The sequence below is a fragment of the Sabethes cyaneus genome, chromosome 3 (genome assembly GCF_943734655.1).
Source record: "Sabethes cyaneus chromosome 3, idSabCyanKW18_F2, whole genome shotgun sequence".
Lineage (NCBI taxonomy): Eukaryota > Metazoa > Arthropoda > Insecta > Diptera > Culicidae > Sabethes > Sabethes cyaneus.
In genome coordinates, this window is record NC_071355.1 from 23,415,275 (window position 1) to 23,430,752 (window position 15,478).

General features: G+C 41.7%; 1 protein-coding gene across 3 annotated transcripts in view; it reads right to left on the minus strand.

The window, feature by feature from the left end:
- Positions 1 to 15,478, minus strand: part of LOC128741287 (uncharacterized protein DDB_G0283357) — a 164,254-nt gene that overhangs the window by 20,334 nt on the left and 128,442 nt on the right. For all 3 annotated transcript variants that reach the window (XM_053836992.1, XM_053836990.1, XM_053836991.1), the window contains exon 4: positions 8,184 to 9,213. In XM_053836992.1, the coding sequence (XP_053692967.1) occupies positions 8,184 to 9,213 (1,030 nt within the window). The remainder of the gene's footprint in view (positions 1 to 8,183; positions 9,214 to 15,478) is intronic.

Here is a 15,478-nt window from a genome sequence, read left to right on the forward strand (position 1 = left end):
TTGGGCCCAAAAACTGCTTCCGACATTGGGCTCTCCGACGAAAAGTTAGCTAGTTTCCCGTTAAGCTTACCCAGTTTTGCTTAAAATGGCGTCGAAACAAGAAACAGGTCGGGAGCGCGTTGTATACTTCTACGAACTGCCACAGAAATCTCGGTAAAAAATATACGGTAAAACATTTAAAAAGCGAATAAGTTACTATTCGCAAGCAAGGTAGTGGAAGCCAAGCCAAAATTATGGACGCAGAAGGACATCGTTCTCTCTCTCGTGCCTTCAACAACAAGCCCTCTGATTTGGCTATCAATTAAGATGTGTCCAGACGAATGTTTGAAGAAAATTTTAGACCGGTTTCTACAAAAACATCATGCAGATGGACAATACGTGTTTTGGTCGGATAGAGCATCATCGCATAACGCCATAAAAACACGATCGTTCCTGAATGCCCATTCGTTCCCATTTTTACCCAACAACCACGACCCGAAAAATCTGTCTCAATGCGTCCAATCGTAGATTTCTTCGGGATTTTGAATAATTTGGTGTACGAAAATAACTAAAGAGCCACGAATTGCAAACAGTTGATTGGTAGAATCAAGAGATGCAAGAAAGTTGACATGACGACCGTACAACGCTCCTGTTTCGACGTCAAACGAAAGCTTCGCCGAACATCCGATTAAGGACCGTTTTCAATTGTACACTATATTTTTTTTCAACAATGGATAGTATATCTTTAATTTTGGTAAATCAGATCTTCTTCGTGTATCTTTGTCTTTTTTTTGACAGCTTGAGAAAAAAATTCCAAAATTTTAGTTGCCACCCGTTATTTCGGAATAGACTCACTAAGTGTGGGTGTTCTGTTACATACACTAGGGTATATGTAATATTCTTATACAGGCTGTATCTTGCGCTGCTGGCTATTTAGAAATTTGCGGTCTTCGGGAAGTTTGCTCAAATTGCTGCCACCTTCAAGGTGATATGGAAAACAGGGCAGAACTAACTCATTACGTTGCGCTAGCACAAAAACTTTAAAAATAGTTTGCAATAGCCCAACGTTGCAGAGAATTTTTGTAAGTGATCAGCACTGTGTTGCTTAACGAACAAAATATCAAAAAAAGCTAGTTAAATAACCACTGTCACTTAAACAACCTTTCCGAAAAAATCCACTTCTCATATTACCAAGATCATGGGTGATGGTGAATACAAAAAGATCACATATACGCTAGCGCCACGTAGTGAGTCAATTCTGCACTATTTTCCGTATCATCTTGAAGGTGGCAGACATTTGAGTAACCTTCCCGAAGACCGCAACTTTCTAGTTAGTTAGCAGCGCAAGATACAGCCTGTATAAGAATGCTATATGAACCCTAGCGCCAAGTAGTGAGTCAATTTCGAAATACTGTAATCCAATGAAATAACCCGTCGATCTACTGAACAACTTTGTCGCAGACACCAACCTTCTATACCGTCAGAAACACGTGTTATTCCATGTTGGAACCAATCAAGTCAATTTTCATATGCTGCGTAGACTCCAAAAAGGACCTTCGACCTTAATGGAATCACTCGAGACGGTCCTTATTGGAAACGTTCTTATTCGAAACCGCCTTATTCGGGGGACTGTTGTAATCAAAATTGACATGACATATATTACTGATGTTGAAATGTCACTTTACAGGAACCGGTCCCAGATTCATAGTGTAGTGACCTTTGTGACACATTGAAACAGATTTCAATAATTTAACAAAATTATCTGAAAACGGCATGTAGCGGGAACCCAGGGAACACCAGAATAACTCCGGGAATCCACCTATGCATCGCCAATTCTAGGAACCCTGCAACAGTGATTTGCAGCGACCATGGTGAGAACAGTCAAGCAACTACGCTCATAGTTTTGTTCGTGTTGCCAGCTTTTACAACATCCTCTCCTTTCTGCAAAAAGGGGAGAGCATCGAACAGAAACCTGGTACCGGTCGCCGAACGGTGTTGCGCGACCATATAGTGTAGCTGAAGAAGGAGACTGAGAGCAAGGTTGGCCCATTGTTTCGCGCCCTGGACCGAGAGGACGGAGCAACTAGCCAACCGGTGAAGAAATACCTGGTCAAAATGAACATTTTAATGCGGAAGTTTCAGTCGAGGTCGGCTGTGTCTGAACAGGCAGCTGGCAGTCACCCAGAAGGAGAGGCTAAAGGTGCTGGTGAAAAACATCTTGCCGGCGAAGTAAGATGTCGTAGTCATACTCATAAAGGATGGATGACGAGAGTTGATTGACGATGGACGGCAACGACTGGCAGGAAACCGGGTGTTTTACGTCCCCCACCAAGCAGGTAAGCGATGACGTTTTATATATCTCCCACACTATATTTCAGAAAAAGATCCTTCTGTAGCTGACGATGACGATTATCGAGAAAGGAATGTCCAAGCCGTTAGTGTCTGCCGGAAGTTGTTGCTGCTACCTTCATCATCAAAAAATAACTCGCGAAAGGAAGATATGGTGTTTTGGCCGAACCAGGTCTCGGCCCATTACGCCAGACGCAGGGATGGTTCGATCCCATCTACAAAAAGGCCGATCGACTAGATTGCTGTAACTACCGTTTTGTTGCGTCGTCTATCCCCGACAGTCGATTCGAGAATTCGAAGGGCAGTATCAGTCGGGCTTTATGGAGGCCCGTGCTACTACGTATCATATTTTTACTCTCCGAGAAGTCCTTCAGAAATGTCGGGAGTACAACGTGCCCCAGCGTCATATTTTCTTGGATTTCAGAGCAGCGTACGATACAATTGAACGCCAACAGCTATGGCAGATAATGCACGAGTACGGTTTCCGGACAAACTGACGCGGTTGATCAAAGCTACCCTGGAGCGAGTGATGTATTACGTGGGTGTTTTGGGGGCACTCTCGAGTCCTTTGGAATCGCCTAGAGCAGCGGTTCCCAAACGGGGGTTCGCGAACCCCCAGGGGTACGCCAAAACTTTGGTTCGCTTCAGAATAGTATAAGGAAATCCGTCAGGGGGTACGCGAACCGAAAAAAGGTTGGGAACCGCTGGCCTAGAGGGTTGCCGCAAGGAGATGGACTATTCTACATATTATTCAATACCGCTATTGAAGAGGTGATTCGCCGGGCGGGCATCGAAACGAGAGGAACAATCTTCAGCAAGAGTAGCCAACTCCTAGCCTTCGCAGACGATCTCGACATCATTGCTAGACATCTTGGGAACCGGAGCCAATCTACGCCAGACCAAAAATGGATGCCAGGAGGATTGCTTTACAAATCAATGCACCGAAAACCAAATAAATGGTAGAAAGTGGCTCCAGATGAAGCAACGTTTGCCTCCCACGGACAGTGACTATTGATGGCGATGAACTGGAAGTGGTTGATGATTTCGCATATTTGGGATCTCTGATTATAATACTAGTGTGGAGATTCAACGACGCATTCAAGCTGAAAGTCGAGTTTAATTTTTCCTCCGCAAGTTGCTGCGATCAAGGAGCATACACCGCCGCACAAAGCTGACGATGTACAAAACGCTAATCAGACCGCTAGTCCTCTACGGACTTGAAACAGTAACTTTGCTTACGGAGGACATACATACACTAGCCGTATTTGAACGAAAGGTGTTGTGGACTATTTTTGGTGGAGTACAAACGGATAGCGGAGAGTGACGGAGGCGTATGAACCACGATTTGCAGGCACTACTTGGAGAGATTCCCATCGTACACCTGCCGAAAATTGGGAGACTACGGTGGGCCGGACACGTCGCAAGGATACCGGATGACTGTGCAGTATAGTGAGTGGTTCTCTTCAAGAACCACACCGGCACCAGGAATTGAGGGGCCCAACGTCCAACGTGCTAGATGGCTCGACCAGGTTGAAGTCGACTTGCGTGTATCGAGACGCGCAACAAATTGACGACGACTAGCCCAGGACCGAGTAGAATGCACTGTGGTCCAGAAATTAGGTCCAAATTAGGTGGAATAAATTGTTTACTCAGTAGTCGTTAATTTTAGACTATTTACGTGTTAGCAACAAAATGTTGATTTAGGATGCCACTTTTTTGGTATGAGCTATTTTAGGGTGACCCTTAAATTAACCAAAATCCAGAAATTATCTTCAAAACAAAACAAGATAGAGCGATATTCACTTCAGCAATTTTATAGCTTGAAATATTTTGAGTAATATTGCAGAAGAAGGAATCCCTCTATCTCGAACCGTTTCCATATTAAGACGATTTTCCTGAGTCAAGTTAGGGTGACCCTGCTATTTTGAGATTTTTCTCCATAACTTTTTAATTTTGCATTTTTCGCAAAACACTTCTTCAGATGACTTTTGAGGCTCAATAAGACGCAACTTTTGGTGGAAAAAGAAACCGGTTATCTACTTTATTTCTACACTTATATTAAATTTTGTGATAAAAATCGGCCGTTTTCAAATGTTAGTATCTTAGAAAGATGCAAGTAGAATTAAAATCGGTAGATTGCGTTTGAAAGATCGTGATTTTTTGTGAATAATATCAAAAAATTGGAGAGATTATTTTTGTCTATCTCAAATAAATCAACTTTGAATATGTGGGATTTTAACAGATTTAAGTGTATAAAAGTTAACGAGTTGCGCCATAACTCCGGAACGCCTTGACTGTTCTTCAGCAAACTTGGCGTTGGGAAGTTTAAATAGACATATTTCTTGACATAAGTAAATCAGCACAAGGGATTGGCAAAAGCGGGGTGGTTGCTAAAAAGGGGAGGGGGAGGTACAGATAAGTAAAAGTGGCTGTAATTATCTTGCATTTAGGCCGTTATAAGTTGTGTGAGTGGTCCAAATCTTAAAGAGAATATATAAACTTAACCTCATGTTTGTTGACTTGAACTTTATAATGAGGTTAGACTTTATAACGGAGGGAATGTTAGTTTTAATGATGATAATGGGCGAAACCTACAATCATTTAATCAATAAATAAAGTAAGACAGTAACGACACCGATTCCGGAAGAAGACCAACAAAAGTGACAAGGAATTGCGTGAGGTACACTTGTACAGCTATCTGGTTTGGCACCCAGTAATCGATGTAGACAGATTTTCGAAGTTCAATCGACTTCTACGCTCTATATCCTATGTTTATTGCTTTGCCGAAAAACTACGTTCATTGAGTAGATCCACAGATACTGTCGGGCTAACGAGTAAAGAAATACGGAAGACCGTACGCGCACTGTGGTTGACTGCGCACACTGAGGCGTTCCCAAACGAAGTGTTTATCTTGAAGAAGAATCGCGAAGAAGGACGAACTGATGGGAAGCAATCTGGTAAATTGGTCAAGTGAAGCGATGCCGGTAACTCTAATAATGAGCACACTTCTATCGGACTGGTTGGAACTCTTCGTACGCCCATTCTCGTATTGGAAGAGATGTTGCAAAATGATGGGTCTGGTTGTTTACGTGCCCGATAATACGGGCTATTCATATACAGATAGTAGTTAGTCTGTTTACGGAGGCCTGCAGAAGGCGATAAAGCGATTCGCCGCTCGACGTAGCGATCTACTTCGCCAGTGGGACAAACTTTGTTAGAGCGAATCGAGAGTTGCAGGATGAAATACAGAGAATTTACGAGAAGTTTGGTAGTACCTTCACAAAGGCACACATCCAGTGCAGATTCAACCCGTCTGCCGCTTCTCACATGGGGGGTTGTTGGGAAAGAATGGTTCGCGCAGTGAAAGCGGAATTAGTGTCTGTTCCGGTAGTGCGAAAGCTCGATGACGAGTCGTTTGCTGTAGTACTTGCAGAGGCCGAAAGTATGGTCTACTCTCGATCACCCATCTTCGTGCCTCTATATACAGCTCCCGAGTTGGAATCTGGTAAAAAACACATTCTGGATAACTTCTGACGTCGTTGGGTGAGAGTAGTATCTACCAAAGATACATCGGCGGCAGGAATGGTTCAAGGACGTAGCACCAATAAAAGAAGGAGATCTAGTGTTCGTGGTTGCCTTTTGGTGAGTTACGTAAGAGACCTGCTACAAAGTTGGCATTGTAGACGTCGAAAGCTTTGGTGCCACCAACCTGGAAGATGTGGCGATACGGGAAAGGATGTACTCCGCAACAGCCTCGTTAGCCACAAACGGTCCTACACGTAACTTTTTCAAATTTTGTTTGGCTGAAACAGTACTGGCTCGAGGAGCGTAATGAAACTTCTTGTCCAATGGCAAATTTTAACTAATTTCTGCACTACCATGATCTAGGAGCGAGTTTTCTATTGAAAAGTAATAAATCGACTTTAGCAAGATCTTTAATAAAAATCTAATAAATAAATTCAACGAAAAAAACTCGAATTCAATTCAAGTTAGTTATGGCATTTCTGAAGGGTCTCGTTAAGGATCTTTTTTACGTGTACGATACCTATTCCTTTTTTTTTAAAAAGCTGACAAAAACTTTGATTTTCCTTTCATAACTGCTTTTCCAAATCCGTAAATTAAAATTTGAGCTCACCTGAGGTGTCTCCCCTGAGGCAAGGTAACAGAGCTTTGATTCGGAATTTATTCAAAGTTCATCTTGGCATAATTTTCATCGTCCATCAAAATATAGTCGTTATACATCGTCAGATCTTGCTCGTTCAGCTTTCCTCGATAACTTTTGAACTTGTTTATGAATTGTCATTGTAATCAGAAATTGAATTATATTTCTTCTGTATAAATGAAAGTCAAATCTAAGAAACGAAATTTATGAAACAGCAACATAAGTTTGATCATTCGCGATGATTGATTCAATTCGATTCATTAGCTTTCGATAAATCTGAACCACTCTAAGAGATATGTTTTCATGGTTGCCGGCTATGGATGCTGTACACAAGTTTCAAGATAAAAGCATCCTAAATTTGTCATTCGTTTGATGGCAGAGTCTAGCAAGCACCAACGAACGAACGTCGTCGTTTCCTCGGATAGAACTCCATCTTCGAGGATGTTAGGTACTAATTCGATATTCACAAAAAGTTTACAGTGTAACTTCATCCAATGGCACACACGATGATGGCGAGTGCAAGTGGGAACCCCATCGCACACCCGATGAGCACGTTCTTTATTCTCGAATACGGTTGGTTATCCTTCAACCAGCCGGCAACTGTCTGGCTAGTCTGCTGCTGGCTGAAACAACGCAGCCAGCCACCCAGCCAGCACGTTATAGCGGGCCCGGTTTATAGGATGCAGATTTCGGAGATTCCATTAGCTAGTGCTAGACCGGCGGCGGGTGTACCGACGACGACGCGACGATGAAGTATATTTTACCTACATAATAGCATGCAGAGAAACCCTTTGAAAAATTAATTTCAATACATTATTCTACAAAAGTTTAATCAACTACATAGATGGGGAAAGAATGGAACAACTTTCTAATAATTTTCTTTGCTTTTTTGAATTTAACACGAGTTTTCTGTTCATCAACTAATGCTACCTGCTGCGTCGAAATTACAGCATCATACACAGTTAATGCATTTTGCTTTTTTTTTTCGTTTTGTGTTCGTTTATAGAGAGTGCATCGAAAGTAACAATAGTAACTTACACGGATGATATCAGAAAAATATCGAACAGTACATTCAGCAATGCGCAGCAATAATAAATGTGTCAATAAATTTTACTTTTTCATAAAACAAAGATGGTCAGCGCAACAAACTATACGCGGTGATTGTTCGATTTCCAACATACATAGTTCGAGATGGAAGATTCAAGTAAAAAACCGAACCATAAAAGTTTAAATTTTTTCCAAGTACAAGATTACACCGACAGTTTTTTCTCCTTGGCTGCATCGCAACGTTCAACGTTCGTAGGAATATGTTTGACATAAAACTTATCGAACTGTTTCGTGGCGGTTGGAAACTGTGTCGGATTTATTGCAAAATTAATTTGCGCTCTGTGTATTGAGGCTCTCAATCCACTTTAAAACTCACGCGCCGTATACATATGTTTGCCGGCAGCAGTCTACTCGGCTCAGCCTTCGCCTCGCCGCCGATTGCGCTGTTGGAAAACTTCTGACATACATAAATCAACATCGAACCGAGTAAAAGCAGTAAACGCCATAAAGTATCAAATGTATGTTATACAGCAAAACCATGCAAACGTCGAATAGAGAACATACATGCAATGGGTCTGTGAGAAAGTGGGAGGTCCGGCGGTGGACACTCACCATAGCTAGCATCATCTACAACAAATCCACCCACCTTAGACAGATCCGCTTGCTGGGTATTGATTTTCTCCCGTTGATACCTGATAAGCTGTATCAGGTCCCGGTACTGGGTGGCATTCTGCAGCGGCCCATCGTTCAGATTCAGCTCATTGAGCAGAAGCAACTCGTTGGCATTGCTTGCGCTGCTTCCGCTGCCGATGCTGCCGGGACCGGTGGTGCTCGCCGCTACTGCCGGAACGGTCCCAGTGGCTGCGGTGGTGACGGCGGCCACAGCAGCATTCAGCGCTAGATTCATGTTGATACTATCCTTCTCGAGTTTCCTGTTGACGTTGAGATTGTTGAGGGTTTGACTATTGATGCTACTGCTGTTGCTGCTTAGACTGCCGGTTTGGTTATTGTTGTTCAAGCTGTCCAACTTGTGCAGGAGGGGTGAATTTCTCGGGGGTGGTGGATCGCGATAGGGTGGCGGAACCAGCGCCCCGTTTGACGATATTCCGATGACGGGGGAGTTGGTGTTGCTGTTGGTACTCGCCGGACTGAGCAGCAGATTATGATTGCCGGTGCTGCTGACGCTACTGATGCTACTATTATCCAATAATAAGCTATCGTTACTGTTAACATGATGACCGAGTCCACCGAAGCGAGGGTTTTCCTTTAACGTTGCGCCTACAATCGCCGTCGTTGCAGCCGACTGACCGTGGTGGTGGTGCCCATGATGGCTGGTATTGATTCCATTGCTGTACAATAGACCGTTCAGTTTTCGGTCCAACGAATTTCGGAGATCGGCCGCGTTGAATTCTCCTACGATACCATTCGCAATCGGATGATTTTTGGGCTTCTTGATTACACTGGCGTACGTGGCTTCGATGGCATTCCCGTTCTGCTTGCCAAGGCTGCCGCTACTGCTACCGCTAGCACTACTGCTGGTGCTGCCGCTAGAACTGGTGCTGCTGTGAGGCGATTTCTGCGGAATTCCCTTCACTATGCCGACGTTTTCGACCTTGACATGGCTATTTCCAATGATCTTGTTATTGCTGGCGGCGCTCTTCAAATTCGGCGGGGACCTGAAAGCAGACAGATAAATACAGCTTCAATCAGTATGATATAGCAAGCGCTCGCAACGGATGATGTTGATGAGAATTCCCTCGTCTGCTCTAGAAATTAATTATTCACACCGAAATTTGGGCTTTTTGATGCGATTAAACACTAATTGATTTTCGCAGTCATTACACAGCTTGTCGGTGCGGCACAGAGAGGGGCCGTGTTCGCACACTGAAGAGAAGAGTCGACGCGAGTCGTCGGCTGGTTTCATGTTTCAATTGGCCTACAAAAAGTGGAGCCTGGCTGTACGCAGAGAAGGTAAATCCAGCAACAACACGTGGGCGGGTGGGTGGTTCGGAGGGATGGATGGGTGTAGGTGGGATGGGCGGTGGCCTTTTTTGTGCCGTTGAGTGAGGGAATAAATTAAATCTCAGCGGAGCCGAAATTCGCGGCCACCATACACCGTGGCGTGTGCCGTACGGCAAGCAAGCAAGCAAGCAGACATGCAGGCAACCTTTGCAATGAAAAACTGGGAGGTGGGGGTGGATTGATGGGGTAGGTGTTGGCGATGATAGCGAAGTTACTGGGGAATTTTGGAAACAAATACGTCCCTGGTTGGCTGACTTCACGAGAGTGGTACGGCCGCCAAGGTGAATAAATAAAGTGAGGCTTAAAAAGTTTCAAGTGTTTTTCTGGGAGCTCGTCGGAAAATTGGGATAGAAGTACAGCGTACGAAATGGTGCACTTTGTGGGGAAATGGGCCTCTGTGCGAGGCATATGTTGGATTATAAAAGCTAGGGATAGCTTCGGACGGAAAGGAAGTCGTAGTTTGTTGTTTTATGAAGGATATACGTGGATCATAAAATACACACATGAAGTTGATGGTGCGTATGGAGACTAGAGGTTGCTAGCATAATAAACAGACTTGTTATTTTCCGTAAACTATTGTAGCATGTGAAAATGTTTCGGTTAATACAACTAGCGGCACACTACTGTCTTCCTGCATAATATTTATCCGAACTCGTATCGTTCGCCTATTTTGGACGAGTTACTAGCCAGTGCAATGCCTATCTATAAGAAATCTATAACCTATAATATTTAATGTTGAAGCTTTAGATGCATTGGCTACCGTAGAAATATTCACATTATCGTAATTATTCAAAAATTCGTACAAATGTCATAGGTAAATGATCGCGATCTATATTGGTTTTAAATCCTATGAAAAAATACAAACAAAATTCCACAGCATTTGAAATTGTACTGAAGATGATATTTTATTGCGATCAAGAAGAAAAATACAGTTTATTTTTTCTCACGTGTAAAATGGTTTATCAATTAATTAAATTTATCAAGAAAAAATTTATTAAATGCGAATTCATTGGAAATAAAAATCCTGGGGTTAAAGACTCCAATGATGCTGGTTTTAAACAAAATGTGTCGTTTAAAATCTTAGTTCTAATTGCGCGTTACATCATTTTCGATCGATTCTTTCTTGTCTGGATTGTAATGCAAAATCTATACTACCTATACCACCTATACCAATAGAGCCACCGGAAAAAAACAACTTCCGGCAGAACTCTACAAAAATTGTCAAAAACCGCTAGGAACGGTCAAGGTGTCCTTTTAGATTTGTCTATTCCCACTAGCATCCGTGCTACTGCGGATCAACTCTTCCAGAAAAAGGGAGTACAACGGTTCATATTTTTGTGGATTTCAGGGCAGTATATGATACAGTCGAGCGCGAACAGCTATGACAGATAATGTACAAGAATGGTTTTCCGGATAAAGTGACGCGACTAATCAAAGCTACCCGGGAGCTAGTGATGTGCTACGTGTGCGTTTCGGGAGCGCTCTCGAGTTGAATCGCGCAGAGAGCCGCGGCAAGGAGATGGACTATCCTGTATGTTTTTCAACATCGCTGTTGAGGGTGTGATCCGGCGAGCGGTCATCGAAACGAGAGGAACGATCTTCAGTAAGAGCTGACTGTTCCTAGCCTTCGCAGACTACCTCGACATCACTATTAGGATGAATGCTAGAAGAATGGGATTACAAATCTCGGGCAACTTTTCAAAAGGACCCAAGTAACAATGAGAGATTCTCTTTGTGCCACTTCTCTTTCACCTCCCACGGCAATGCAAATGCACTTTAAAGCACCAGCTTTGCATAAATCGGTTGCTAGCGTCACTATCTAGTTGAGTGTGAGGAAATATTTTGGTTAGAATGTATTTATGTCGCCGTAATAATCAGAAGAGAGGGACGCCAAAAAGAGTCTCTCAATGTTGCTTAGGTCCTTTTTAAAAGTTACGCGAGAAATCAATGCGTCAGAACCCTCCAGAGAAAACAACGTGCGCGTCCCACGGGTAGTGATTATTGACGGCATTGAACTAGAAGTGGTTGATGAGTTCATATATTTGGGATCTCTGATCATCGCTGAGAATAAAACTAGTAAGGAGATTCAACGACGTATTCAAGCTGGAAATCAAGCCTACTTTTTCCTCCATAAGATTCCACGATCAAGGAGCATATTCCGCCGCATAAAGCTGACGATGTACAAAACGCCAATCAGACCGGCAGTCCTCTACGGACTTGAAACAATAACTTTGCTTATGGAAGACATACGGGCATTTGTCGAAAGATATTGCGGACTATTTTTGGCGGAGTACAAACGGATAGCGGAAAGTGGTGGAAGCAGGCACTACTTGGAGAGATTTACATCGGACACCTGACGAAAGTTGTGAGAATACGGGGGCTAGCCTCGTCGTAACGATGCCAGACGACTTGATACGTTCTCTTCAAGACCCCACCAGCTCCAGGAATAGAGGAGCCGAACGTGCTAGATGGCTAGATGAACCAGATTGAAGACGACTTGCGTGTGTCGAAACGTTCAACAAATTAGCGACGAGTAGCCCTGGACCGAATACAGTGGAGAGGAAATGTTGATACGGCAAGAGCCTCCTAGAAGTTTGCCTCCTTCTACAAAAATATTCGCTAATACGTTACTGTCGAATTTATGTGTGGAATTTTACAGGATTTGATCGCTAGATGGCGGTAATGCGATAAAAACATGCTTTTTTGGCTAATCTCAAGTTTTTAGTCTTGACCTTGAAATGCGGTCATACATATATATTCATATTTTTTGAAACGATGGTTCTACAATTGATGAAGGGACGGTAGGGGAAAGAAATGAAAATTTTTGGTGAAGGAGGGGAAGAGCGGAAAGGAAAGGAGAGGGGGGTGAAATTGGTAACTACGCTTAACAAGTAGTCATTTTGACTCCTACCTTAAATATTTATTGGACAAAGCTTGTCATGTCGAAGCAATATATTTATCGTTTTATGTATACAAAAGTGAACGTGAGTATGTTTGTATGTTCCACCATAAATCTAGAACGCCTTGACCGTTCTCCACCAAACTTGTCAGACATTTTTTTGCATGCCAGAAGAGCGTTGGGTTAAAAGTCCACTGCACAGTAGTCCAAAAGGGCGAAAAGTGGAACTTTTTTCCTAGTGTCTCTTGTTTTGATTTTATCATTTATGGTCTTCAGCACTTTTGTTCGTTTGAATATCTCCCTTAATCTAAAACTGTCAAAAGTTAGTCATCGCTTGCTATAATGAAAATAAAAAAATAACTTTTTTGTGTTATGAAATACAGACATAGTTTCTTCGGCAAAGTTGTAAATATTGTAGAAACAAGCAACTTTGCTGAAGAAATAAAATTTATGTCTGTATCGAGTGCTGAACTATAGGGCATATTCTTTAAAACTTCTTAAAAAATTGGTTTTTCATGCTTAGTTTTTGCTAGTTGCATTTTACAAGAATACAATGTTCTAGGCAATTATCGAAGCTCTCAAAATACACGTTTTAGCGGAAGACCGCAAATCTCTTGGACCTTTGCTTGCTGAGTTATCGCATACTCAAGCTTTAAATTTCCTTAGCTTCACGAGCCCATGGGGTAAAATGGGGCAAGCGGATTTATGAAATCAGCACTTCATCTTAAAGCTTAAGTCGGGTACTACAAACTTGTATGGATTCCGTTTGTCTCCAACCACCCAAATGAGAGTACGGCAAGCATACGTTTTATGTGTTTCGCGTTCGAGAAAAGCTCGACACACGTTCATTTTTTTTTGTGTTCGTAGATAGACACAAATGCTTTCTTCGGCAAAGTTACGAAAAATATAAATATAAACAATTTTGCTAAAGAGTTGACATTTCTATCTCTATCGAGTGCAGAGCTGAAGAGCATTTTCTTTGGAAAGTCATTAAAAATAAGATTTTCATATTTAGCGTATGTTGGTTGCATTTTACAAGAGTATATGGTTTTAGGCGATTATTGAAAAACTCAAAACACGTGTTTTTACAGAAGGTTGCAAATCTCCATGGCCTTTCCTCACAAAGTTATCGCTTACAAGTAAACATCACTATCGGTCACAGGCTTTGAACTTAACGATATACACCATAGTGTAGCCCTGTCGATCCAGAACTGCACTGCACTGCCACTGTAGCCTATGGAACTTTTTTGAGAAAACTTGACTTGAAATTTGTATGGCAATAAAACTCAATGGAGGCGCATGGTATATTGTGAATTCTGAACACTTGATGAACAGAACGAAAAGAAAATGATATTGTTTGAAAAAGGATGATTTTATTACCTTTGTTATACTATATAACAAAGGTTTAGGAATTGGTCGAAAAACACGAAGTTGATCTAAGGCCCGGAGGGCCGAGTCACATATACCAATCGATAGGGTTCGATGAATTGAGCAATGTCTGTGTGTGTGTGTGTGTGTGTGTGTGTGTGTGCGTGTGTGTGTGTGTGCGTGTGTGTTTGTGTGTGTGTGTGTGTGTGTGTGTGTGTGTGTGTGTGTGTGTGTGTGTGTGTGTGTGTGTGTGTGTGTGTGTGTGTGTGTGTGTGTGTGTGTGTGTGTGTGTGTGTGTGTGTGTGTGTGTGTGTGTGTGTGTGTGTGTGTGTGTGTGTGTGTGTGTGTGTGTGTGTATGTGTGTGTGTGTATGTGTGTGTGTGCGCTGCTTATTTTCTATCGCCTATTTCTCGGAAATGGCTGAACCGATTTGTCTGCTATTACTTTTGTTGGAAAGGTATTATAGTGGAGAATACTACTATTGAATTATTTCGTGGTCCGATTTTTCGTTTAAAAGTTATAAGCAAAAATGTGAAAACTACGTGACACGATTTTCTCCGGAACCACACAACTGATTTCAACGATCTTAGTACCAAATGAAAGCTCTTACTATTGCTAAACTATTATGCTAAATTTTATTGAAAACAAACAAGTGGCTTAAAAGTTAGCCTTAAAAAACCAGTTTTGACAAGGTCCAAATGATCGCCTGTTTCTCAGAGATGGCCAGACCGATTTGTGCGGTATTAGTTTCATTTGGCAGATAATATAGCCTGATAGATCACTATTGAATGGTTTTTTGATTGGACGTTTAATTTGAAAGTTATGAGCAATCGTATGCACCACACCAAAATTAACAATAATTTATAATGATTTTAACCAAGATAATCTACCTAATTTCAATTATTTTAATATCAAACGAGAGGTTTTTACACTACGAATATATATGCAAAATTTTATAAGAATTGGTTTTACCGGTCAAAAGATATTAACAATCGAACACTCGCGCCATCTTTTGTAACACGGTTACTCGCGCGCACAATAGCCCAAAACCAAAGAAAATGTGCGTACTAGAGTTTTGACTAGGAAAACTTGGTTTTAAGTTTATCGAGCCTTTGGGAGAGTTTCTTGAAATTGAAAGCTCTATCGTCTGGTAAAATTTAAATTTTGTATTAATCCCCCTAAATGTGAAATAAAAAAATTATTTTTCTTCAGTTTCAATATAACACAATAATATGTTCTGCAAAGTTTTAGAGCATATTATTACAAGAAATTTTGCTGAAAACAGTAACCTTCTATCTCTTCAGCGAAGATAGAGAAATCTTATTAATTGCATATGCATTTGTAAAATCAGTTTTTCTATTTTAGCTCTTTTTGTAATTGTTGTATGACTTTTTTGTGTATTACAAAATTGTACAAACAGTAAAAATACACAACTTTGCTGAGAATAATATACCTCGTTGTTTGCTTGTTTAGGAATTGTAGAACTTTGATTATAAAAATATCCTGATTTTGACTCGACTACCAACAGCCGGATACATATCAAACATTTTACATTTACTGATAATTTTGCTGAATACAGACACCATTTTTCCATATGAAGAAACGAGAGAAAACTCCAGTTGGGGCCAATTGCGGTACACCTCACATACTGC